This window comes from Bos mutus, chromosome 23 (genome assembly GCF_027580195.1).
Source record: "Bos mutus isolate GX-2022 chromosome 23, NWIPB_WYAK_1.1, whole genome shotgun sequence".
Lineage (NCBI taxonomy): Eukaryota > Metazoa > Chordata > Mammalia > Artiodactyla > Bovidae > Bos > Bos mutus.
The window spans coordinates 25,781,441-25,809,001 of NC_091639.1; the positions used below are offsets into that span (position 1 = coordinate 25,781,441).

Below are 27,561 nucleotides of genomic sequence, written 5' to 3' on the forward strand. Positions count from 1 at the left end.
CTCTAGGGTCTTTTCCTAACCTTGATACCATTTGGGAGAAATTTCCAAGCCAAAAGTCGTCAAACTCAGCCCATCTGAGGGTCTGGATTTCCTAATAGTCCCCGGTAAATGTTCCATCAAGGAATGGTATTTGTCCATAGGGCCAGAAACTAAAGATGGAGAAGAGGCATCAGAGGGAAAGCAGAGAGTAAGGGGAAGGCCGAGGCAGGTGGGTGCATAACCTGACTTCCAGTCTTGGAGATTTCAAGATCCAAGTATCCCAGATACTCGCTCCAACCTGTCACCTTTCAGTAGTGGTTTTCCTAAGTATTCCCGGTTCAACACTTCACTCTCATTATTCAGTGTAAGTGACTAGGTTTAGAAGGACAAACAAACCCTCATCCTGTGGAGAGGGAAAGACTGTTGTGTGAAGGGTCTCCCCTCTCTCTTGGGAAGTAGGCCCATTGGTAGGATTGTGAAGGTAAGCAGTGGACACCAATTTCTGTATAAACTGGAAAGTATGAGACCTGGGAAAGGACACAGATGAAATTTGGTGCAACAGATGACTTGTGACTACTTACTAAGTGGCCTAGGAAATCTGTATGAGACATAAGAAGCAGTGAAGTATAACACTTAATACAAATGATGTGCATTACTACTAAAGAAAAAGTAGTTAGGCAGCAAGTATAGAAGAGTCAAATGTCTAGTTATAAAATGTGTTGTAAGGATTTCCCTGATGGTCCAGTGGTTAAGACCTCACCTTCCAAAGCAGGGATATGGGTTTGATCCCTGGCTAGGGAAAATTTCATATGCCTCATGGTCAAAAAACCAAAACATAAAACATAAACAATATTGTAACAAATTCAATAAAGACATTAAAAATGGTTCACATAAAAAATCTTAAAATAAGATAAAACATGTTGTTGAAGGTAAGGTAGGATGTGGATGGGAATAATCCGAGTGTCCAGGATGTAAGATTAGAGTTAGTGGAGAGGCGGTGAAAAGCATGTCTTTGTCCCTGAGACAAGTTTTGATTGTGTAGATATCAATATATGCAAAGACTCGAAGTGGGAGGGACTTCCCCATCTCACTCGGTAGCCAATGCATGCGTGTTCAGTCACTCAGTCATGTCTGACTCTCTGTGACCCCATGGACTGTAGCCCACCAGGCTTCTCTGTCCATGGGATTCTCCAGGCAAGAAATACTGGAGTGGGTTGCCATTTCCTCCTCCAGTGGATCTTCCCATCCCAGGTATTGAACCCATGTCTCCTTCGGCTCCTACATTGGCAAGTGGATTGTTTACCACTGAGCCACTTGGGAAGCCAGTGGCTCAGGCCAAAAATCTTGGCAGCATCCTAGACATCTTTATCTATCTCATATCCCATGACCAATCCATCTGTGACTCTTGTTGGCTGAATCTCCAACATGTGTCCCATTGTACCAACCTAGTCCTAATCAACATAACTTTTTGGATGAGACCATCTCAAACAACTTCTTTGTTGCTTTCTATGTTTCTAATTTTTTGGTGTTCTTTAGTAGCAGGACCCAAGTTTTTATTTGGGGCAGCAGTATACCCAGCTAAAATGCTGTATTTCCTCCTCTCCTCTGTGAGTAGACAGCCTGTGGCAAAAAGCTGGCCAGTGAGCTGTAAGGGGAAGCATGCCGCAGGACACCTAGCACGTGTCCTAAAGTAGGGCTGACCTAGTAGGAGGCGAGTCCAGCTTGTCCCTCCTGCTTTCTCGTCTCTGCTTCCTGGAATGTAAATATGATTGCTACATTTTTAGCTGCCGTCTTGGACTGTGAACTGACACCTTAGAATGGGGAAATAGGAGAATGGAAGACATCGGGACCATGATGACTTTTGAGTTGCGTACTAGCATGGCACCTGGGGCTGCCTACCTCTGAAGTCACTTTCGTGATAGAAAAATATGCCTTCATGTGTTTAAGTAATTGGTATTTGACTTTTATGCTGTATAGTAAAATAACCCCCAAAAACTTATTATCTACATCCTTTAAAATATGTCAGATCTTATCACTTCTTTTTTCAACCTACTCCTACCTCAATGGCTTCTCATCTCATTAGGAATAAGCTTCACACCATTATTAAACTTCCAGTCCCTTCATTGACCTTGTCTTCCTCATTCACTCTGATCCAGCTCTTCTGTGAATATACCAGGAACACGCCTGCCTCCAGGCCTTTGCACATAATGCCCTTTGCCTGGAATATTCTTCCTCCAGATGTTCATGTGACTAGCTCACTTATTTCATTCTCTGTTTGAGAAAATGTCAACTTATTACAGAGGACTTCCTGGCAATCTTTTCTAAAATTATAATAATCCTATTACTCTATCCTTTTCTTTTGCTTCACTTTTCTTCATAACACTTACCATCACCACATGACATACTATAAGTTTACTTGTTGATATACAGTCTATTTCCTCTGCTAGGATAAGCTCAAAAAGGCAAAGGATTTCCATCAATTATTTACTGCTGTCTCTTCAGTGTTTAGGACCGTGCCTGACCCTTGATGAGGGCTCAAAACACATGTACTGATTGTTGAGTGGATGGACGATGAAATGGTGCAGAGTTCAGGTCCTGGATGAAATTTAAGAAGTCTCAGATAAATTTTAAATCCTTGCTCTCTTGAATATCAGTTTTCTCATTTTCTGTAATTTACTTTTACTCTCCTTAGTTGTACATGTGAAATCCATCTATATACATATGTACATATATAGACATAAATTTAGTATATATAAATAGTCACCAGAGATAGGTACATAAATTTACATATAGTCACATACATACACATATATATACATATACACATCTACATAAAAAAGTATATCTTCATGAGTTAAAATCCACTGCTAAGTTATTTTTCTGTTTCTAAAAGGCATATGAAGAATGCTTTCCCTGGGGAAGAGCTCCAGCTCTCAACTCTGGTTGAGATGGCATAGTTCTAAACCCCTTGGTCCGTAACAGGTCTGAAAGTACTTGAAGGATAAGAAAAATCCAACAGCAGTTCGCTCTCTGAGTATCTGTTACTATCTTTTTCATACCCGTTCATGACCAGAAAAATAGCTCTGTGACATTTTCTTTGTTCTTGGACACCATCTGTGGGATGAGACAAAGCATGAAAGATTTCAAGCCAAAAAAATAATGACTTCAAAAGATTTTAGCGAACAAGATATTATAGTGAAAGTACTTTGTAAGCCATTTCTACAGTATTGTGAAGAAAATGTTCTACATAAAGTATGTACACACTTTGAAAAGATTAGTGCTAAATTGAAGTGTAACTAGATCACCTGAGAACTGCATTTGGAACCACTTAATGAAGATACGGCACCCTCCATATTACTTTTCCACTCATGGAAACCAGAATCCTAATATATACAGGGACCAGGCTTCTCCGTCAGGAAAACTAACACTTATACATATGGCCCTTGAGAATTCTGAACTTAGCTGTGCCTTCTGTATAGTTCCATGTATAAAATAGAACTTTTTTTTTCCTTATAAGCATAGCTTATAGTAGAAAGGAGGATTATATAAATTTCTTTGAGACAGTTGGAAAATGGCCCCCAATGACTAAGTTTTCACCATTATTTTTGCTGCTGTATATACTGATTCCTGAACTTTTTGGGAAAATGGCACATTATTTTGTGACCATGATAAAAGCTTGAGCTCTCTCTCTTAATATTTCATGTTAATTAGTGAAAGACCTAGAACTTTTGCTTTTTACCATTTCAATTTCTTCCCTCCATTCCTCTTTCTTTTTTTAAAAACTATTTTTTAGGGGGTACTGTTCAACACAAAAGAGAATTAACCCAATCAATTAATACTAATGAGCTGGGATGGAAATAGGCATATTGCCTTGATTTAGTTAATTATATTTTTCGTTCTTTTATGTTAAGATGCCCAACGGCCATAGGCATCGCTGAATTAAAATTTATTATTTTATTCCAAGTAATTATGATGAGCCATAATAACAAAGACGGAACGTTGCCCTCTTGTCTGCGCTATTATGCATTCTGGGCAAGGATTTGGGGCTTGTGGTCTGTCGCTGGAAAAGCATCTTTATTTTCTGAATGAAGCGATGACTCTGTCCTGGTGGTCAAGCCACTTGATGTCAAGTGGCCTAGAGCTTAATGATTAATAAAGGGTCAATTAGGGGAAGATGAACTCTGGAAACCTCTTGTCCCTTGATGTTGGGCTATCAAGAGGAAGATGTTCTGTAGTTTCTTATTCAAAGTGCCATCACTTTACAAGGCTGGAGCAGAAACTTGTGTTGTTTAATAGTACACTGGCATCCTTTCACATGATTTTCTATTTCTTGGTCTAGTGGTGTATACAAAGCAGTTAAACGCTTGGCAGGATTTTGAGCCAGAGAGAACTGAATCTGAATCTGGGCTGTGCTTCTTACTGGCTTCTGTGACCTTGGGCAAGTTGCACAGACTCTGTGAGCCTGAAGTTTCTGCTCTTAGAGTAAGACCTGTTTTAGTAACAGCAGTAGTGATAGCAAATTGCTCACATTTATTGCTTGCTGTTGTGTCGCCAAACTACACTGATCACCCAACTCCTGTGGATGTTTTGGGGACTAAATGAGGGAATGTTTCTAAAACCCTAAGCACAGGGTCTGGGCCAGCGTAAGGATTTGATTCATGTTAGTTGTTTCTTTTGGATTGCAGGGGATAACCAAAGAGATGGCTGGATGTCAGGCCTAGGTTGCAATTTTATTTACAGCTAGCGGTTGCTTCTATATACAAAGCAAACTGAATTACTGAAAGAATTAGCTGGGCAATGAAGACCTCAGATGACTTTTGCCTCCGTTATCTTCAAAAAGCATACTAAAGTGTTTTTTCTTTCTAACAGCAAGGAGAGGGAAGGATACAGAGGTGGAAGCAGCAGTTATTCACTAGGTTGCCTCTGTTCTCCTTGGCATTTTGACTTTGTGGAAGAAGGTTTTCTGGTGCAGTTGGGAATGTGGTCTTGCTGGCTCAGACAGTAAAGATTCTACCAGCAATGCAGGTGACTTGGGTTCAGTCCCTGGGTCGGGAAGATCCCCTGGAGAAGGAAATGGCAACCCACTTCAGTATTCTTACCTGGAGAATTCCATGGACAGAGTAGTCTGCTGGGCTACAGTGCATGGGGTCACAAAGCGTCTGACATGGCTGAGCGAGTAAGATTTTCATTTTCACTTCACTTTCACAGTTTTGAGGACACGCAGATCATTTTAGTCTGTTACACTGGGGATTTCTATAGTGTAGCAATGCATATTCTTGGTTTATTGAGATGAAGCATCTTCTCTTGGCCAGGTTCATTGTAGAGTTTCTTTTTTAAAAGATTAAAAACAATTTTATTGAGGTATAGATGACATAATGTAAATTTCAGGTGTACAGAATAATGATTTGATATTTGTGTATGTTGCAAAATGATCACTACAATAGTCACGACAGATAGGTACAAATATTTTTCTTGTGTGGTGGAAACTTTTAAGATCCATTCTCCTAGCTATTATACTTTCAAATATGCAATACAATATTCCTAGCATATAAAAAAGCAGAGACATTACTTTGCAGACAAAGATTTGTATAATCAAAACCATGGTTTTTCCAGTAGTCATGTACAGATGTGAGAGTTGGACCATAAAGAAAACTGAGCACCAAAGAATTGATGCTTTCAAACTGTGGTATTGGAGAAGACTCTTGAGAGTTCCTTGGTCTGCAAGAATATCAAACCAATCAATCTTAAAGGAAATTAACCCTGAATATTCATTGGAAGGAGTGATGCTTAAGCTGAAACTCCAATACTTTGGCCACCTGATGAGAAGAACTGACTCACTGGAAAAAATCCTCATGCTGGGAAAGATTGAAGGCAGGAGGAGAAGGGGATGACAGATGATGAGATGGTTGGATGGTATCACCAACTTGATGGACATGAGTTCGAGCAAGCTCTGGGAGTTGGTGATGGACAGGGAAGCCAGGTGTGCTGCAGTCCATGGGGTTGCAAAGAGTTGGATACGACTGACTGAACTGAACTGAACTGATGTGCTTCAGTTTTGGTTAAAGACACTTGTGACTAATGAAAGCCAAAAAAGATTAAAAAAATTTTTTTTGAATTGATAATGAAATGAAGAGAGTGCTTTAATTAATTAAATTCAAAAAATTGCCTCGACTTTTATTGTCTTAAGTTCCTTTTTGCACTGACTGCATATATTAGCCTTTTGATTGCATAACACATGCCTAGAGAACTTTCTTTATGTGAACAATTTATAAACTATGTCAGTATTTGCATAGTAGTTCATTCTTTCCATCTGAAGTTTCCATGGCCAACATTGGTGATCCCGATGCTGGGAAAAATTAAAGGCAGGAGGAGAAGGGGACGACAGAGGATGAGATGGTTGGATGGCATCACTGACTCGATGGACATGAGTTTGGGTAAACTCTGGGAGTTGGTGATGGACAGGGAGGCCTGGCATGCTGCAGTCCATGGGGTCGCAAAGAGTTGGACACGACTGAACTACTGAACTGACTGACTGATTATTAACTGTAGTCACCATGCTGTACACCACATCCCCGTGCCTTATTCATTTTATAACTGAAGTGTATACCTTTTGTCCCCTTTCATCGATTTCACCTACCCCTCAACTGGCCACCTCAGGCTAACATCAATGTGGTCTTGATATCTGTGAGCTCAGATTTGTCTGCTTTTGTTTGTTTGTTTTTTAGTTTCCTCTGTAAGTGAGGTCATATGGTATTTATCTTTCTCTGACTTATTTCACTTAGCTTTACGCTCTCAAGTTTCATTCATGTTGTTGCAAATGGAAATATTTCATTCTATTACATTTTATCACTAAACAATATTTCATTGTCTCTCTCTCTCTCTATATATATATATATGCAATATCACATTTTAATTATCCATTCATATATTAATAGGCATTTAGGTTGTTTCCATACCTTGGCTATTGTAAATAATGCTGCAATGAACATAGAGGTGCATATATCTTTTTGAAGTAGTGTTTTGTTTTCTTCAGCTACATACCCAGAAGTGGAATTGCTGGATTATACGGTAGTTCTATTTTTAATTTTTTAAGGAACTTCCATATTGTTTTCCACAGTGGCTGCATCAACTTACATACCCACCAGCAGGGCACAAGTGTTTCCTTTTCTCCAAATCCGCCCAGCCTTGTTATTTGTTGTCTTTTTGAGACTAGCCATTCTAGCAGGTGTGATATGGTATCTCATTGTGGTTTTCATTTGCATTTCCAGTTTTATACCGATATTGAGCATCTTTTCATGTACTTGTTGACTCTCTGTATGTCTCCTACTGTTTTTTCATCCTCATCAAGGTTTGAAGATTTCAGAGCGAGGTATTAAGAGCTATAGCCAGCACAGCCTTTTTATCCCAGGTTTTTAACTTGATTCCTTTTCATTAGAACCAAACTAGGCTCAGTTTCAGTAGATGCATGCTTCACAAAATGCTTTACAATGGAGCAGTCTGGAAATGCTATGAAACAGGGCTTCCTGCGATATCTGTGTAGTGTCTCTGTGCATCAGGACCGTGGGAGTCATTGGGCACCTTACCCCGTACCTGCAGTTTTAAGACTTCATCATAGCAGCTTGGATTCAAAGGAAATCCATCGAAGGCATTTGATACAAATGAAATAAGCTGCATTAATGTTTTTTTCTTTCTTTTCCTAACTCTATAATGTCTCCGTCAACATGGGAGGGCTTTGTGGGCTGATACAATTTGTTTCAAATGGATATGTTTAAAATAACATGTAGCAATTGGCTGCAAAAGGAGAACTGAGTGAACTGACTTCTTGCAGCTGAACTGCAGCTACCCTTCAAGGCAGGAAACGGGATGACTATGTACAGATGGTACAACATGGTTGTCTGGGGTTTGCTCAGCAAACTAGGGGCCTGAGTTCAAATGTGAGGCAGTCTCGTGACTCTCCTGTGGTTTTGGGTAGAGTTCTGGGCCTCAGATCAGTGCGTAAATGATTCCCTCCCGTTGCAGGAGGAGAGTGGCTTGTATAAATCTGTTGGCTGTTAATTTTTTTGAATTAATAATGAAATGAAGAAAGTACTTTAATTAATTATACTCAAAAAATTGCCTCGACTTTTATTGTCTTAAGTTTCTTTTTGCCCTGACTGCATATGTTAGCTGTTTGATTGCATAACACAAGCCTAGAGAACTTTCTCATCCGTAGCCCCGAGTGGGAAGTGTGGTAAACGGGTTAGAAAACCTTTTCCCCATAGTTTCAAGCATGCTCCTCAAAAGGGCCTGGGCTACACAGTGACCTTAAAAGGGGAAGTCAGGTGAAGTCAGCAATGGAAAATACTCACCTAAATTCTGGGAAATCCATCCTTAACTCCCTTAATTTTGTGCATTTCTATGTGTCAGTCTTTTCCTGGCAACAAGTTGGTATTACTCATTTTATGAGGGGACCTTGCTTGTATCCAAAGCTAAGTGGGCCAGTGATAGAATTTTTAATAGGCTGAGAACATATCATTCATTATATATATATATATATATATATATATATATATCATGTAACTTTTTATGAATTAGTTTTATACAAATTCTTTAAAAGCTTAATATTAGGGTGTGTTGTTACTGCCCTTTACCTTTTGAGAAGGTGCAATCTAGGCAGGTAAACTTAAGAAAAAAAGGATCCAGGTCCGTTTTTGCTCAGTATTGTCTGGACTATTATATCTTCTTGTACGTAGCTGTTCAGTCACTCAGTCATGTCCGACTCTTTGCGACCCCACGAATTGTAGCACGCAAGGCTTCTCTCTCCATCACCATCTCCAGAGTTTGCTCAAACTCATGTCCACTGAGCTGGTGATGCTGTCCAACCATCGCATCCTCTGTCGTCCCCTTCTCCTCCTGCCTTCAATCTTTCCCAGCATCAGGATTTTTTCCAGTGAGTCAGTTCTTTGCATCAGGTGGCCAAAGTATTGGAGCTTCAGCTTCAGCATCAGTCCTTCCAATGACAATTCAGGGTTGATTTCCTTGAGGATTGACTGGTTTGATCTCCTTGCATGCTGAGGGACTCTCAAAAGTCTTCTCCAACACCACAGTTTGAAAACATCAGTTCTTCAGCACTCAGCCTTCTTATGGTCCAACTCTCACATCTGTACATGACTTCTGGAAAAAATGATAGCTTTTACTATGTGGACTTTTGTTGGCAAAGTAATGTCTCTGCTTTTTAATATGCTGTCTAGGTTTGTCATAGCTTTTCTTCCAAGGAGCAAGTATATAGTATGTGCATGCTGCTGCTGCTGCTAAGTCACTTCAGTTGTGTCCGACTCTGTGCGACTCAGTAGACCACAGCCCACCAGGCTCCCCCGTCCCTGGGATTCTCCAGGCAAGAACACTGGAGTGGGTTGCCATTTCCTTCTCCAGTACATGAAAGTGAAAACTGAAAGTGAAGTTGCTCAGTTGTGTCTGACTCTTAGTACATAATAGGTACTCAAATGGTTGTTGAATGACTGAGTTTCTGACCTGAAGAGTCAGATTCATGTTGGCTGTGAATTTTTCTGTAATCAGAGCCCTTCCTGGTATCCTCAAATGTTAGTGGGTTAGTCCAGACAGTGACCAATTTCATTTAGTACTTGTGTATCAGGAGATCAGAGACAAAGGCTTTTTCATGTGGGGGACACTTGGCTCTGAAACCCCTTATTTCTCCCAATCAGACATGACTTACTTTATTTACCTCCAGAGAACAGTCCCAGACATACTTGATTAGCCTTAAATGAAAGATAAGCTGTTGCTGTGAGAAAGGACATGCTTTCAGTAGATGGGCAGACAGACAGATAGATAGATATTAAACAATTTACAGTTTGTGTCTTGACAACTTGGATATTGTAACATGAAAAATGCTATTGAAAGGGACCAGTCCCTTCCTAGCACAGAAGCTACAATATTTTCAGTAACAAAAGATAAATATTTCAATCGTCGTTCCTTAAGACCCTTCAGGGACTTTCTATTAGCCTTTTGCGTCAGGTTTGAACTCCTTGGTATGGTTTGCAAAGTCCTTCGGGACTTGGTCTCTCCCTACCTTCTCTACCTCATTTGTTGATTAATGATTCTTGCATGCTCTTTGTCCATACTGGGAGTGAAGTCGGAAATCAGGGATGCTTAAATAGCTAGAATTTTTGTGCAGGTTAAATTATACCAAAGGCAGCTTTTCATTACTATCATTTCCCATGTACTGTAATATTCCTGGGGGTCAAAGGCAGGATGTACTCTCATTTTTTAAATAAATACTATGAGGAAATGACTGTTATCATTCACTTATAAAATTATCATATTGTAGGCGAATCATTGTTTACAATATTCAGAGAATAATTATATTTGGAACCTTTTAAAGTTAAAAAATAAACTTAAATTAAAAAAATTAAAAAACAAAAACCCACAAAAAAATAATGATTTTTTTAATTGAACAATATTTGTTTTACAATGTTGTGTTGGTTTCTGCCAAACAAAAAAAAAAATCAGGCATAAATAACTATATGTGTCCCCTCCTTCTGAAACCTCCCTCCCCAGCCCCCAACCTTTTAAATAAACAGATTGCTGAGAGAAATGTATGAGGTTTCATGACTGGTTAAAAAAAAATGTGATTGGGTCAGTGCTAACTGAATTTTGATACAGAGAAGGAAGGAGATTATTTCAATGAATGAGTAACTTGGTAGTGACAGAGATTTTTGCCTGCCTGGAAAAGACAATTTCTTCTCCCCCTGTTTTCTCCTTTCTTTCTGAGGTCTTAAGTGACCTTTTAGAAACCCAGCTAAGGGTTTAAATATCAGAAACTTTGTTGGTAAAAGAAAATTTTGATTTTCTGGAGGAGGAATGGAAATCAAGGTTTAGTTAAGCAGTAATTGATTACAATATAAACAAAGGCACTTATTTACATCTGAATATTTTGAATTCCTTTAGATATTTCTCTTCCATTATATGTTCACCCTTTGTAATTAGTATAGAATTAATTAATAAAAAAGATAACTTCATGATTTTTAAGTTTTATAGAAACAGTAAAAGGCTGAGTCATCATCTTTTTAGGTTATCTGTGAAGCTGACCAGTTCACTAAAACCAGGGAGCAATGAAACTTGGAGCAATGAAACTTCACTGTGACCTTCTGGAAGTACTGACTATATTTTTTACACTTTTATCACGGCACCTAGAAGAAGGACTAGGAAATAACAACAAATGTTGGTTGAATGACAAAGTGAATTAATCTGCAATTCCAGTCTTGTATTTCTCAACCTGTTTTAGACAGTGGACACATGGAACAAGCTTAATTAACCTAGAACAGTGGTTCTCCAAGTGTGTTCCCTGGTCAACAGCAAGAACATCACCTGGGAACTTGCTAGAGATGCACATTTGGGGACCCGTAGCAAATGTACTCTGGGGGTGGGGTGACACCTCCAATCTGTCTTTTAAGACCTCTGGGTGATTCTGTACACTCCCTGATAGCTCAGTTGGTAAAGAATCCCCCTGCAATGCAGGAGACCCCAGTTAGATTCCTGGGTCAGGAAGATCCGCTGGAGAAGGGATAAGCCACCCACTGCAGTGTTCTTGGGCTTCCCTTGTGGCTCAGCTGCTAAAGAATCTGCCTGTAATGATGGAGACCTGGGTTCGATCCCTGGGTTGGGAAGATCCCCTGCAGAAAGGAAAGGTTACCCACTCCAGTATTCTGGCCTAGAGAATTCCATGGACTGTATAGTCCATGGGGTCGCAAACAGTTGGGCACGACTGAGCAACTTTCACTTCACTTCACTTCAAGTTTGAGAACTACTAGCCTGAAACAACTTGATGCCTGCTGATGCAGGAGACACAAGACTCGAGTTTGATCTCTAGGTCAGAAAGATCCCTGGAGTAGGAAATGGCAACCCATTCCAATATTCTTTTTGGAAAGAAAGAATCCCCTGGACAGAGGGGCCTGTCGGGCTACAGTCCATGGGGTTGCAAAGAGTTGGACACTGAGTGCAAGCATAAAATAAAGCCTAAAACAACAAAGGAAGCCATAGAGGATTGTCTGGACTGGAAACCAATTAACCTGGTCCAGCTACTTTTTTCCCAAAGGCTATGCGACCCTTTGCAAAGGGCAGTGGAAATCTTGCTGGCTGCATTGAATGTGCCTGTCCTGAATGTGGAATTTTAGTTAGATACACTTGTCTCTCCTACCATGGAAATCTGAGCTGATGAAAATGATTCTCCCAACTGCTATTGTTTCATGGCTCTGTGTCAGTGATTTTATTTCCGATATGTTTTCTCCTCCACGTTGCCCATTTTGACTAGCACTGCCAGGCTAATTAAGGAATTAGTATGTGGCACCCATTCGAGGAGGTGTGTGATTCTCTTTCTGCATCCTGAGAACATTTTTGCAAACACTTTCTGGTTCATATTTTCTTTTTTTAATCAGGCAGAGACATTACAATTAAAATCCCGTTAAAGTGATTCTGGCAAGTATTGCAATAAGCATGTTTTTTAATTAAAGGAAGAACAGGGGGATGCATAAGCAGCCTCAGCTAAAGGGGAGAATTTCCTCCGATATCTATTTTAATTGAAATGAAAAAAAGACTCTGGAAAAGCAGCAGCAGCCTGTGTGTGTGTGTGTGTGAGACTCCCAGGTTGCTAGGTTGAGGTGTTCTGTGCTTGATTAATTAGTAGCCAGCCAGAGAGTCCATTGCCTTTGCCCCCAATCCTTAAAGCCTGATTTATGCCTCACCTCCCCCATGAATATGTGAGAGCCCCGGCATCTATTTCCTGAGCTGCTAGTGGATAGGATTATGGAGCGTGCACTGAGCTCTCGGGGGCTCTCGTTTGCCAGCCAAATTGATTTTCCGCCTCTCTGGCCGGGGACAAGCCCACCTCGAAGGCTTCCAGGCTCTGCTCCAGTGGATCAGGCACAAGCCTAATCCGGATCTCACCAACAAAGGAAGCTGTGTGCATCCCCATCAGAATGCAAGCTCTGAGCTGTGGATACCTTCCTTGAATGCTGGCCTTCTCTTCTTCCTCACCTTCTCCTGACACCTACCTGCATAGCAACAGAGTTCTGAAGGGTACAGTAGGGTGAAGCAGAGCACCCCAGCTCTGCCCCATCACTCAGCCCACACTCCTTATCCAGGGACAGCAGGACCCATCCATCCTGAATGTATGATCATCTCTAATTCTCCAGGGGAAGAGAATTCCATAGGCTCCCCTTGTGGAATAACTGGAAAGGTAACACAATACAGGATGCTAAAATTTTTAAGGAATTATTCAGAGTTGACACAAAAAGCTGAATGGAAGCTCATCTATGTGGATAAGCAAGCTGGATAATTTACATCTGAAAATTTAGGTAGTTCAAGCTTTGAGTACATGAATAATCTAGTTTGGTGACACAGATTGATCTAATGAATTGGGGATTGTCAGATTTCTCCCTGCATCTTGCCTCCATACATCTCTGGGTTTCCTTCTGCTTAAAATGGGAGTCATTCTCCCCAAGTTCATTCATTACCTGGCATGTGTGTCCTAACCAAGTGTACTCTTTCTCTGCAACCTTTGCCCTCAGATCCTCCTCAAAATGACACTAACTTTGCCATTGTCATCTGCCACCTTCCTAGTTCTTAAAGCTCTTCCAGGAACCCATCCCAACCTTTTGATTCCTCTCCAGTTTACTTGTTTCACTGACTGACCCGAAAGAATCATTCTACTTCCTCTCTTTAGTCTAGTCTGTAAATACTAGATGATAGTCTTGTCTTTCTTCTGCTCTCACTCTACATATCTGCCTAGGGAGACCTCATTCTTTTCTATAACTTCAACTCCTATTTATCTCACAAGTATTTAGTGACTGCTTTCCAAGCTCCCCGTATGACAGGCGCTGTTCTAGGAACAGGGACTGCAGCTGCAAATTAAACCTGGACTGTAAGAGAATAAAGTTGTATTACATAAGCCAAAAAATAAATAAATAAATAAAATAAATAAACACACCCAAATTCTTGTTCTCTTGGAGTTTATATTCATAAGGAAACAGTCGTATTGCATTTTGTGTTAGACGCAGCAGGGGAGAAGGATCAGGAGCTGGGCGGTGGTTTGTGATGGTCGGGGGATTTGCACACAGTGAGGGTAAAGGCTGTGCTTCAGGGGAGCGAGGGTCAGAGTGGCAGAGGACTGTGAGCTGGGGGGAAGAGACGGGGGAGAGGGGGACGGAGAGGGCCAGCCCTGCTGGGTTTGGTGGGCTTTGGCTCTGTGTGTGGTGGAAGCTGTTGGAGAATTCCCAGCAGAGAGGTGATGCAATGAAGTTTACATTAAAAATCACATTGTTGTTTTGAGAGTAGACCCTAGGGTTGGGGCAGGGGCAGAGCAAAGAGCTGAGTTACAAGGCTCTATGCTTACTTGGAGATGAGATGTGACTTAGATCCCAGTGATGGACGTGCAAGTGGTGAGAGGGGCGGATCACAGGGATGTTAGGAAGGAAGAATGCACAAGATTTCTTGGAGCCTCGGTTGTGGTGTGTGAGAGAGTAAGTGTGGCCTCTAGGACTTTCAAACTGAGCAATGGGAGGGATGGAGTTGCCATTTAAGGAAATGGGACAAGACAAGGAGCTCACTTTTTGGATGTTCTAAGTCAAGAAAACTTTGAGACATCCATATAGAGATACCAAGAAACAGATGGGTCTACGAATCTTGAACTGAGGGCAGAAATGGGCCTTGGGAGTCATCTGGGAGTCATCGGTGATTAGTGTACGATGGAGTTTGAAACCTTAAGACAAGGTGAGAAAAGCAAGGTCATGTTCATAGAATGATTGGAAAAGTGATCAAGGGGCTGGGTCCTGTGACATTCCAAGTGTCAGTGGTTGAGACAGTCAGGAGGAATCAGGCAGAGGAGGCCGAGAGGAGAGGCTGGGAGTGGGGAGGGATCCAGGAGAGCACAGAACTGGGTGGCCGGGGGATGGAGCAGCAAGCAAGGACTGAGCACACATGTCAGATGCCACGGGTGCTCAGCAAAGATGAGCGCTGAGCACGCAGCCTTGGATTCAGCAGTGTGATTGCCACTTGTGACCTTGATAGGACCAGTTTTGGTGGAATGGCCAAGCAAAGCCCTACAGGGGAGGGTTCCACAGAGACTACAGGAAAAGAATTGGGATAGAAGATATAGCCAGTTCTTTTCCGGTACCATGTGGGATCCTAGTTCCCCACGTGTTAGTCACTCAGTCATGTCCGACTCTTTGTGACGCCACTGGCTGTAGCCCACCAGGCTCCTCTGTCCATGGCATTCTCCAGGCAAGAATACTGGAGTGGGTAGCCATTCCCTTCTCCAGGGGATCTTCCTAACCAAGGGATTGAACTCGAGTCTTCTGCATTGCAAGCAGATTCTTTACCATTTGAGCCACTAGGGAAGCCCCCTAGTCCCCCAACCAGGGATTGAACAGGCACCTCCATCCAGTGAAATCTCAAGAGTCTTAACCACTGGACTGCCAAGGAAGTCCCTTGATGAGTATATTCTTGTATGGTATAATATTTATACTCTAAGTGTTTTCTGTAATGGGGAAAATAGCTACAACTGTGTATTTGTTTTTCTTTAAAACACACTCATGCACACCAAATCATTTTGTGGTTATTACAGAAAATGGCTAATTGTGGGGTTAGCCCAAAGTAGGTTTTGATGTACTTTGCAAACATTCACTAGCTGCTAAAAGTCTCTTTTACTTCCCTTTAAAAGAAATAAAAGAGACATTTAATGGAAACAAATGATTACATGTAAAAAGTTGTGTTCATTTGTTTATTTTGGAGGGGAAGGAACAATAATGATGGTTGATTGATTTTTATAAAATTACCCAAGGTCACTCGTGGGACGTACTCAGCTTTCATGAACAATCGTAACAAGCAGTGTCAGGGTCAGAGCCAAAGGCTGATTTCAGCCCCGCTCTTTATTTCAGCTTTCAGAAATGGGGTCAAGCTCTATAAAGTGGAGAAATAAAGTCCTCCCACTTCCCTCCCGTATTCAAGTAACTCTTCTTTATGTCAGCTCGGTATGTATTTGTCTTAAGCTAATAAAGTGTGCAATGAAACACTTGGGGCCTTGGCACAGAGGTAGATTGAATATAAACTTCCTGTTCTTTCACACCAACAAGCTTTTACCTTGGTTATCACATACAATTATTTCAACCAAAATTAGCTGAATTCCACAACAAATGTGTGTTCAATTGTGTCTGACTCTTAGTCCTCCACGCTCCTCTGCCCATGGAATTTTCCAGGCAAGAATACTGGCATGGAGTGCCATTTCCTACTCCAGGGGATCTACCTGACCCAGGGATCAAACCCAGTCTCTTGCGTCTCCTGTGCTGACAGACAGATTCTTTACCACTAACACCACTTGGGAAGTCCCAAATTTCATAACAAACTTTCTTCCATATTTACCTAGATTTCCCTATACATACTTGCTACTGATAAAGTAAAGAAGGAAGGCTTTTCTGCAGGTAATCACATTAACTAATTACTCCTACTTACAGTACTCTTGCCAATGCAAATTATTTTGGGGGGAGCTGAGCTTTTCTCCCTTCATTAGTGTTATTATTAGGTCCCATCAGTAAATGACTTTTTCAAATTTCTGCCAATTTTCCTCAGTATATTTAATATTTTGCTTGATAGTACAAGGGACAAATCCCCAATTTATAAATTTACCCACTAATCCTTGTAATCTGCCTCAAATCCTTTTCAGAATGAGGTGAGGTGTATCAACAGTACTAAAATTAAAATAAACCTCATATAAACAAGCCAAACTTACCTAAATAGGCAAGTTTGGCAATAGGCAAACTTACCTAAAAAAGTAGCATGTCTTTTTTCTTAAAAGTAACTATCATAAATAATGAAATTAATGAAATAATTAATGAAAAGTATTTCCTAATTAATGAAAAAGCTACCTGGTAGGGTTTGCTAAGTGGATAGAACGTGAGTGTCTCTGACAGGTGGTCCTGGGTTCTAGTGCTCGCTCTGCTTCCCCCAGCCCACTATCTGCTCTGAAATATGGAGTGTGATGTTGACCTCCTAGGCTGGTTTGGAAAGGTTGTTTCAGAGAACATCACTAAAGATATTGGTATAGGATATGTGCTTAATACATATGTGAGTTCCCTTGTTTTCGCCATCATCTCATTTGAATTCCTCACTGTGCAGGTAATCTCTTTCTCAAGTGACATTCAAAGCTCCCTGCAGTGTAGGTGGTGTCGGGAGAACAAGAGGTCCATGTCTCCATCAGTGTCAAAGGCACACTTGACTGCGTTCTTTGTGGGTGTAGATGTCAAGTGTTCCAGAGACAGAAGGAGCCTCAGTGGGTGCATAACTCTGTTCCACACGTCCCTGAGGAGCAAACAGACCCTCCCTTGGCACTGAGTGGGACAGATGTGGAAACCGAGACGTCTAAGGCCCAGCAACTTTGTGAGACATATTGAGGGTCATTCAGAGGCCAACACCAGAGTGGGGACAGGTATCTGATTCAATACTCCGTCTCCATCATGGTTCATCTCAGTTCAGATTTCCTGACTATAGATATGGTGCGACCCATCGTTGGACCCATTGTTCAACCCGTGTTCCACTAGTTGAAGATTTGGGACATTAATGACACATGGCTGTGAATGAAAATGTTCTAGTGAATGCAAGAATGTAGCCTGTACCACAGGTCGCATTTCTTCCCTCTTGTTCACAGCCGGATTCATTTATTGTTGTTCGGTCATTCAGTTGTGTCCAACTCTTTGCAACCCTATGGACTTCAGCATGCTAGGCTTCCCTGTCCTTCACTGTCTCCTGGAGTTTGCTCAAACTCATGTCCATTGAGTCAGTGATGCCATTCAACTCATCTCATCCTGTCATCCTCTTCTCCTCCTGCCTTCAGTCTTTCCCAGCATCAGGGTCTTTTCCAATGAGTCTGATCTTTGCATCAGGTGGCCAAAGAATTTGAGTTTCAGCTTCAGCATCAGTCCTTCCAATGAATATTCAGAGTTGATTTCCTTTAGGATTGACTGGTTTGATCTTGCTCTCCAAGGGACTCTCAAGAGTCTTCGCCAGCACCACAGTTTGAAAGCATCAATTCCTTGACATGGGACTCATTACTGCATTTCTAATGATTATTCTTGTCATTGTAATGAGAATGGAAGGAAAAATTAAAGTCAGACTTTAAAATCAGAATTGCCAGCAGGCCCTTTGGAAAACTGGTAAGGATTGTGGTGCTATTCAAGCATCAAACCTGTAGGTCACCAAAGGAGAGTTGCTTCTTGGGTCAGTCACCTTAGAGTGTGATCAATTTGCCATTTTTGAAAAAGGGACATCAGGACAACAGAGGCTGAGGTGTTGAAAAGAGGTGGCCTTTTGGAGGGGCTTGGCAGGTGAGGGTCTCAGAAACAGGGACTCTTCTCAGGCTTGTTAAGATACAACCACTGGAATTACTAAGAATCAAATAGTTCCAGCCTCCCCTTTCCTTTGGCTCCAGACTTTCTTGAGAAGCAAGGAAATCATGACCGAGTTGATGGTAGGATAAGGCATCATGATTGACAGTTCTACTCAGCTCTGTTCAATGGAGCAAAATAATTCCTTGTGGAAATTAGGGTCTATTATCCCAAAGAAATAGAGTAGGAAATGACACTCTACCCCAGTATTCTTGCCTGGAAAATTCCATGGGCAGAGGTGTCTGGCGGACTACAGTCCATGGGGCTGGAAAGAGTCCGACACGTCTGAGAGACTGAGCATATCCAAAGAAAAGGATAATGGATGTTGGTCAGCTAAAGTGCAAAAAATTTCATAATGCCACCTAATTACACTGCCTTTTACCGTGTCTTATAATTGTGGCATTATTTTCTTCTATTCCTATTTCCTGTTTACTGTTTCCCTGTTTTTTTAAACTTAATTTTCTAAGCTGCTATTACGTGGTGAAACGGTGACCTCCTCATTTCTTATTTAACCACTCCTAAATTTCTAGGCATTTAGGTTATTGTGACTAAAAACACTATAAATAAAGCTGCTGTGAATTGTGATAGCTAACCTAAGCTGACTTAGTAATACTGTGCTTCTGCTCCTTGATGTCAGATGACTCAACTGTGCTTCTAGGAAAGAAGGTGAGATAAATCTAAATTTCAGCAGAATCATATAAATGAAGAAGGTTTCATCAGACATTATAACTGTCAAAAGAAGCTGAGCCTCATCTTCCCAGAGACTGAGTGTCTTCTCTGTGGCTCTTAGGAGGGAAGTTGATCTTCCTGGACTTGGGACCCATCGAACTCAGAACACACTCCATCCTTGTTTCTGATGGTGGAGAACTCCGGATTGGATCTGAGGACAAGCCCTTCCAAGGCAAAGCTCGGATCAAACTCTATGGGAGCTCCTACTCTGCCCGCTTCTTCCCATATGGAGTCAAGTTCCTGGCTGTGAGGAATGGAACTCTTTCCCTTCATGGTGAGTGAGGCAACTGGCCAGAGGAACTGAGGAAGAGCTTTGTCTAACCAAGGTACAGACAATGGGGAAAATGGCTAAAACTACTCACATCTCTTTGGCTATTAGTTGCTGAGGCAACAAAGTGAATTAAAACACGGGCACTGTTTCCTTAAATAAGGAGTATTTAATATTAATATTTTTTACTGTAGTATTTGCTTTACAATGATATGTTAGTGTCTGCTGTATAGAAAGCAAATCAGCTATATGTATGCATATATGCCCTCTTTTTTTGATTTCCTTCCTATTTAGGTCACTACAGAGAACCGAGTAGAGTTCCCTGTGCTGTACAGCTGGTTCTCACTAGTTATCTATTTTATACATAGTATCAAGAGTGAATGTCAGTCCCAATCTCCCACTCCATCCACCCCCTTGATATCCACGTTTGTTCTCTACATCTGTGCCTCTAGTTCTGCTTTGCAAATAAGTCCGTCTATACCATTAAATAAGGAATATTAATTGTGATGCTACTCACCGCAGAATATACTGTGGTTCTCAGTTATTCACTTGCCTTTCTGCAAGAGGATTATACACCTCTTCTCTCTGTCAGGTAACTTTCAGTTCCTCCCTGTGGGTAGACCATATTTCCTTGTCCCAGTGAGAGTGGGCTTCACCTTGGACTTGCTTTGGTCAATGGAATGGGAGCAGAAATGATGTACTTCATGGTCAAATCGAAGTTTTAAGAACCAGTGTAATACTTTGAACATTTTTCTGTTTTCTTTCTGCTTGAGAATATACCATCTCCTATAGGAACAGGGGCAGTCCCTTAAGCTTGGGCACAGCTGCATGTGACCCACCGCTCCCCTGCGTTTGAGTGAGGAATAAACTTTTGTTGTCATGAATGACTGAGATTTGTATTTGTAACTGTGGCTTAACCTAGTGAAAACTGACCAGTGGGCTTACTTACTGTTACTTAGCCTACGCGGGTGGCTGTGTACACTCGTGGCATCACAGACCAAGCAGACAAGCTTGTTGTTGTTGTTGTTGTTGCTGTTTTCCCCTCCTGGGAACAGGGTTCGGTTGGAGTTCTCCCTGGAATCCTGTTACAGGTGAGTTGGTGTTTATAGATTCCTGGGGAAAAAACAGATATTAGGTTATAGTGTGTTTCTGCTACAATTTTGTTTGCCTTTTGCTGACCTCATTGCACTTTGCAAAATAGACATTTTTATTTTCCTCGAGATTCAAGAAATTACTTTGTGTGCCAGGATAACCCTTAGCATCAACTAGAAAATGTAAGTATAGCATGATGTGCGTGGAGTGTCTTTCAGTGGGTACTGATAAACTTTTTATTACATGACACGAGCCAAAGGCAGATAAAAAGTGCAGGCACCAGACAGTGGCCCGATTTGGGTTTCTGGAGAGAAAATGTGGTGTCTTCTACACTGGAATATCTGTGCTGACATAACAAAACAGGACCCTGCTACCTCTCATTCGGTAATTGTTCTAGACATGGCATGTTGCTATGCTGAGGAGTCAGTCTTTTTTTGCGACATCAACGGTTTGTCCATTAAAAATTGTGGCCCTCAATCATTGTCTCCTAAAAGCCCTCTTCTGCCTTTTTTCAACTTACTGTGAGTAGAAGGGGGATCTTATCATCAAGCATTTATTAAATGCTGACCAGGGACCAGCTAGAGAGATACACACTGGGAGTGCATTTTGTAAGGTTGAAAAGCCCACAACTGTCTAGACAGAAATTCAAAACACCTACAATATTGATTCTTGTATTCTACTTCTAAGCAGTACCTTTTTCTTCCCATTTTCATCAGCTAGCAGTTATATTGATCTTATAGCCCAGATCCAGGAGGGGCTTCTGTCTGTTTACACAGCAGTGATGATCTCCAATGGTTGTTCTAGTCTAACAGCCACTTAGACCACCAACCCAATGTGCTGCTGTTTACCCTTGAGAAAAAGGCACAGATCAGTATTTCAACCAGCCTGATCCTGAAAGATCCTAAAGCTTTAGAAGTATCTGTAGGTTTGAGAGCCATTGTCCTATGAGATGCAGATGGCGTAACTCTTGCCTGAAGTGGAAATTCACCTGAAGAAGGAAGAAACTCTCCCAATTCTTTCACTCAAATTCTTTCATTCCAGTGCCTTCTTTCTCATGTTCTATTATGAAGGGTCAGAGAAAGACTTTACAAATATACCTTTGTGTGCTTATATTGTAAATGTACTCTGTGCTTCTAACCTCTGTGTTTTAATAGATGTCAAGTTAAGAAAATCCCTAGGACCATTGTTTATAATTAATATACGGGGCAATTAAAGCAAAGTAGATGCCTCTAATGTGTTTTAAGAATCCTGAAATTTCAAAAGTGTTGCTACCTTATCCTGGTGATGTTATTGGATGCTGAAAGCGCAGACACCTCCTCTCCCTGGCTTCCCTCATTTCCATCTTCTCCTCTCATTTTCCTCCTTCTCCTTTCCCAACCCTCTTCCCCTCCCTCCTTTTCCTCCTCCTCTTCTTTCCTATATTCCAAGGGTTAGGGTGTCATCAACAGCTGTCTTACCCCTTTCCTCACAGTCCTACCGATACAGGCATGAATATCATCTCTCTCATGAAGCAAAGCTTGAACATGAACACAGGCAAAATCAAGCTGTTTTCCTGATTGAGTTGCTGCTGCTGCGTCTCATTCATTTGAAAGAAAAAGTGTGTAGAAAAGAGCTGAGCCACTGGGTGGGAAGGATCCCCAGTCACAGCCTGTGATCTGTCAGCCCTCTCCCTTCTCTCTCCCTCACCACCTGAGGTCTCAAACAGACCTCCCCTCTGGCAGCATGGTGCCATAGCATGGTTAAAATCATTACGTAATTTCACTGGCCTTTTCCCAGGGCCAGAGGTGGACCTGGTGACACTGGGGCTTTAGGGGAAAACTAATTATCTTTTGCTGTCAAGTATGCAGAAAAGTGAGCAACTTGATTCAGTGCTTTGCCCCCAGCAGGTCCCTAAAGACCCGACTTCACTCAGCTTTCCAGGATGCTATAGGGAGGGGAACCACCAACCTTCGTGCATGGAAGATGCTTCTCAGGAAGATTCTGAAAATCGAGGTTTCTGGACCTCTCTTCCAGAATCTGAGTCTGTGGGCTTGGCATGGGATTTGATTCAGGGAGCGCACTGACTGCTCATGGAGAAAGGCTGTTTTTAGTGGTTCATGTAAGTTTGGGAATCAGAAATCAGCCCAGTTCTGCCGCTTATCAAGTATGACCTTGGGCAAATCTATCTCTATAAAACCAGAAAAACACAGTTCCTGCCTTGTAGACTTACTGCTTGTGAACTGCTCCAAAGTATCCAGCACATGGTAACACTCCAGCACTGTTAGTTATGGCTGTTCTGATGACATTTTCCCCCAAAGCAGCGAGTCCCCTGTACCAATCATCTCATGTGTGTGTGTGTGTGTGTGTGTGTGTGTGTTCACATGTGCGTGTGTGCTCAGTCTCTCAGTCGCGTCTGACTCTTTGGGATCCCAAGGACTGTGGCTTACCAGTCTCCTCTGTCAATGGCATTTCACTCAGGCAAGAATACTAAAGTGGGTTGCCATTACCCACTCCAAGGGATCTTCCTGACCCAGGGGTAGAACTGCATCTCTTGTGTCTCTGCACTGGCAGGCGAATTCTTTACCACTGCACTGCCTGGGAAGCCCCAGTGATCTCATAGTTTCTTTCAAGGATAAGAGGGGACTTCTACTTGACATGGAACCAGCTCTGCTTGGAGAGTTTTCTCCTTATTCATTATATTAAAAAATTACTTATTTATTTGGCTGCATCTGGTCTCAGTTGTGGCACACAGAATCTTTGTTGCATCATGTGAGATTGTTGTAGCACATGGACTCTTTCGTTGTGGCTCAGTAGTTGCTGTGCATGGGCTTAGTAGCCCCATGGCGTGTGGAATCTTAGTTCCCTGACCAGGGATCAAACCCTCATCCCCTGAATTGCGAGGCAGACTCAACCACTGGACCAACAGCGAAGTCCCTCTTTATTCATTTCCTTGTCTACATTTCATCACCACAAGAGAGAAGTTTTAACGTTGGAGGTCATGAGGGAAAAACACTTCCAGGCACCTTTGTTCTGTTTCCAAAACTCAGTGAACACAGTTTGATTTTAATCTCTGTGTTGCAGCTGCTTCCTAGCAGTGGATAAACACCATTGCTGGGCATGATTACAATGAAGGCTTCTTGGAAACCATTTGCATGGGTTCCAGTCTAAGCAAAAGCAGAGCACTGCCCTGCTAATGAGGCTTTTTCAAGTGTTTTATTCCCAACATCCAATAGGAAGAGGCCTGACTGATGGATACAAATTTCACTCCTAGAGGATCACACCAATGGGTCTGCGTTTCAGTGGCAGGCTTTCCCACCTTCTCTGTTCCATCTCATTCATCATGGCTGCCCCTCGTAACCCTTCTGCTCTAGTTGATTTTTATCATAGATTAAAGTTGCTAAGCAAACAGACTTTGTTGTTCAGCTGTCACCAAGAAAGATGGAGCTGAAGGCATGTTTTTCATGTTTTGCTTTTAATGTAGAAAAATTCTCTTATACTCCTATACTCAGCTGCCCTGCCCCTACCCCTTACACACACTCATACACACACACACGCACACACAGCCCAGTATGTCTTTCTCTTTCTCTGGGTTTAAGAGTAGATGGGACAGCTTGGGTTCTGAATCTCTGGTGATCAGATGACTCAGTAAATTGTGTCGGCTGTATGCTTTGCTATGTTAATATGGCTAAAGGCTTGCAGATTCTTACAGAGTGTCAGTCTGGGGTTTTGGGGGGCTATTGTCAATGAGGAAATTTCACCCTCACCTTTTGCTCCCTCCCTCTGTCTGCCAATCCAGGTTCACCACCCCAGACCAAGTGCCAATCACATGTCACTTTTCAAGGGGGTTGCTGTCAGCCTGGGCAACTTGAATTTTTGACAATGTAATTACGGCCCTTGCTTCCACAGTGGGAGGCTGAACAGGATGGTGGGGCTTTTTATTGATTGTTCAAAAGGGAAATTTATCAATGTCTCTCACTTCATTTCCAGTTCCTCCCTGAGAAATTTGGCTGACAGTTTCTCAGCAGAAAAAGCCGTCTTCTGGCCTTGAATGGACTTCTGTCTTTGTCCTTTTCAAGAAATTACAAGATCAGGCATTAAATATAAATGGGAGTTTGTGGGGAAAGTAAGACTGTGGGAACATGGTTGAAGGAAACAGTGTAACGTTATGAACAGGAGACTGTGATAGGAATAAATAGGAAAAAGGGGTCTAAACAAGCAGGTTTAAATACAGCTTACTTCCCTTCTCAAAATACCAAACATCTGTATGTAAACTCCATGCTTTTTATGAGTACTGTCTATGGGCATGCTTACTGTGTAGCTAAAGTGTATCAGGCTGTCTGGAAGCATGATGTTGTGTGCATGGAGTTGACACATGTGTCCAGGGTGGTGGTTTTCCTACTAGACTCCACAAAATCTGAACATTTCTTGAGGGAACTGCAGAGGTTCTGCAAACAATGAATTATTTGGGGATCAAGCTATAAAGGTTTAAATTGCTCAAGCAACTGCCTCATTGTTTTTACTTCTAGCTTAAATTTATGTTAAAATAGTATTTCACTTGGAATAAAGAGTTCTAGTGCGAAAATGGTGATAAAAATGACTCAAGTAGCTTATCTCTTCTTTTTCTTTTTTTAATTGAAATACTGTTGATTTACTATGTTGTGTTAATTTCTGCTGTACAGTGATTCAATTACATATATATATATATATATATATACACACACACACTCTTTTTGATATTCTTTTCCAATATGGTTTATCATAGGATATTGAATATACTTCTGTGGCTATGCAGGCTTCCCCAGTGGCTCAGCAGTAAAGAATTCATCTGCAATGCAGGAGACATAGGAGAAGTGGGTTTGATCCCTGGGTTGGGAAGACCCCCTGGAGAGGGAAATGGCAATCCACTCCAGTATTCTTGCTGGGAAAATTCCATGGACAGAGGAGCCTGGTGGGCTACAGTCCATGGGGTCACAAAGAGTCGGACACGACTGAAGCGACAGCATGCATAGGCGGTTCTAAACGGTAAGAGCTTGTTGTCTGTCCATTCTATATATAATAGCTTACATCCCTCCTACCCTGTTGGTGGGAATGTGAGTTGGTGCAACAACTATGGAAAAGAGTATGAAAGTGCCTCAGAAAACAAAAAACAGAATTACCATATGATCCATCTGTCTTTTGTATTCTCTTGGTGCTGGGGCAGGTAGAAGAAGTGAGGCAGGTGCTGAGGAAGATGAGGCAGGGAGGTTACCTAGCTTTTAACTGAACTGTGCAGTTGTATTCTCTCTGGATAATACTGGTTGATTGTTGATTCTCTCTCTCTCTGATCATTGGAGTCCTACAGAAAACCTTCCCACTCTTTTCCAGTGTGGAAGCTCCACCTGAGTTTGCAGTCCCCTTAGCTTCCACCAGAAATTTGGCTCAGATTAAGCTACCTTTCCCAGAATCTACTTGATCCAGAGGAAACTTACAAATCTTTCCATACCACAGATGTCCCACTCACAACCCTTTGCTCTAAGTCTCCTCTCCCCTTTTCAAATAAGCATGGAGAGCCCACACATATGCTGCTGTATATGTAGACATCCAATCTGGGAAAAAAGAAGCCAGTCTCCTTTTCTCACAGGCATCTCAAAGGCTGATATCTTTGAAGCCCCTTTTCTTTGATGAAGTGGAGAGAAATAGCCTCAGACCTCCCTCTGTGGGAAGGCAAGGAAAAGGCTGCTCACGGGGCTAATGACTCACCCCCATGACTGAGAATTTCTTTGAATTTCCTCTCTTTGTTGATAGTGTAGCTTGAGGTGGGGTCCATCCAGGAATGGGCTCCAATGGCAGAATTAGATTAGCCTCCTTTAATAAGCCCCAAGGAAAATCTGCACCCTGTCTGTTCATTTCATTGTTCAGTTGCTCACTTGTTTCTGACTCTTTGTGACCCCATAGACTGAAGCACGCCAGGCTTCCCTGTCCTTCACCATCTCCTGGAGTTTGCTCAAACTCATGTCCGTTCAGTCGGTGATGCCATTCAACCATTTCATCCTGTTGCCCCTTTCTCCTTCTGCCCTCAATCTTTCCCAGCATCATGGTTTTCAAGTGAGTCGGCTCTTCGCATTATGTGGCCAAAGAGTTGGAGCTTCAACTTCAGCATCAGTCCTTCCAATGAATATTCAGCTGATTTCCTTTAGGAGTGACTGGTTTGATCTCCTTGCTGTCCAGGGGAACTCCCCAGAGTCTTCTACAGCACCACAGTTCAAAAACATCAACTCTTTGGCGCTCAGCATTCTTTATGGTCCAACTCTCACTTTTGTACATGACTACTGGAAAAACCATAGCTTTGACTAGATGGACCTTTGTCAACCAATGATGTCTCATGTAACTTGAGGCGGGGTCTATCCAGTGATGGCTCCAATGGTAGAATTAGATTAGCCTCTTTTAATAAGCCTCAAGGAAATTCCCTGTCTGTTCATGGCTCATGTACAAATATGGATGCTTACCATCTTTTGTCCCTAGCTTGGGTCCTCTTGGTTGGGTTGAGGGAGCAGAAGTCTCTGCTTGGCAGTTTGCTACATATGTGAAAGGGTGCTCCAAAGGGATTTTGGGTTAAAAGAGAGAGAAGCTGTTTTGTGTGTGTGTGTTTTGTTTGATTTGGGGTGGGTGGAGAAAGTAAGCTCAAAGTGAGAGGAAGAATAGAGGAAGATGTATGAGAAACATAAAAAACCTGCTTTCTGTAATCTTAAATTTATAGACGCTTCAATCCAACACTGGGGTTCTAATCAGCTAGTATGTTGTGGCAGATGGGTAACTACTCAGTCAAGTTAATGTTGGTCAGTGTGGTTCTGGACTTAGAACCCTCAGCGTGCAGGATGGCCAGTGACTGATGACTGCTTCTCTATTCAGAGCACATGAGAATTGGTCCCTAACTATATGTCTCTCAAAATATGACCAACACCATCAACAAAAGTAAGACAAATATTCTCTGTTGCCTTGTAAGCCTTCAAAAAAGTCAAAATACAATTATTCTATATGCGCATATCTGGTAAAATCTCAATTTATTCTTAGCTGAGATAACTTAGAATTTGTAATTGCTTGATCTGG

At 41.8% G+C, this 27,561-nt stretch overlaps 1 protein-coding gene across 2 annotated transcripts in view; it reads left to right on the top strand.

Moving 5' to 3' along the window:
• The window catches only part of PKHD1 (PKHD1 ciliary IPT domain containing fibrocystin/polyductin), a 457,080-nt gene that overhangs the window by 140,622 nt on the left and 288,897 nt on the right, over positions 1–27,561 (top strand). For both annotated transcript variants that reach the window (XM_070360807.1, XM_070360808.1), the window contains one exon: positions 19,198–19,410. In XM_070360807.1, the coding sequence (XP_070216908.1) occupies positions 19,198–19,410 (213 nt within the window). The remainder of the gene's footprint in view (positions 1–19,197; positions 19,411–27,561) is intronic.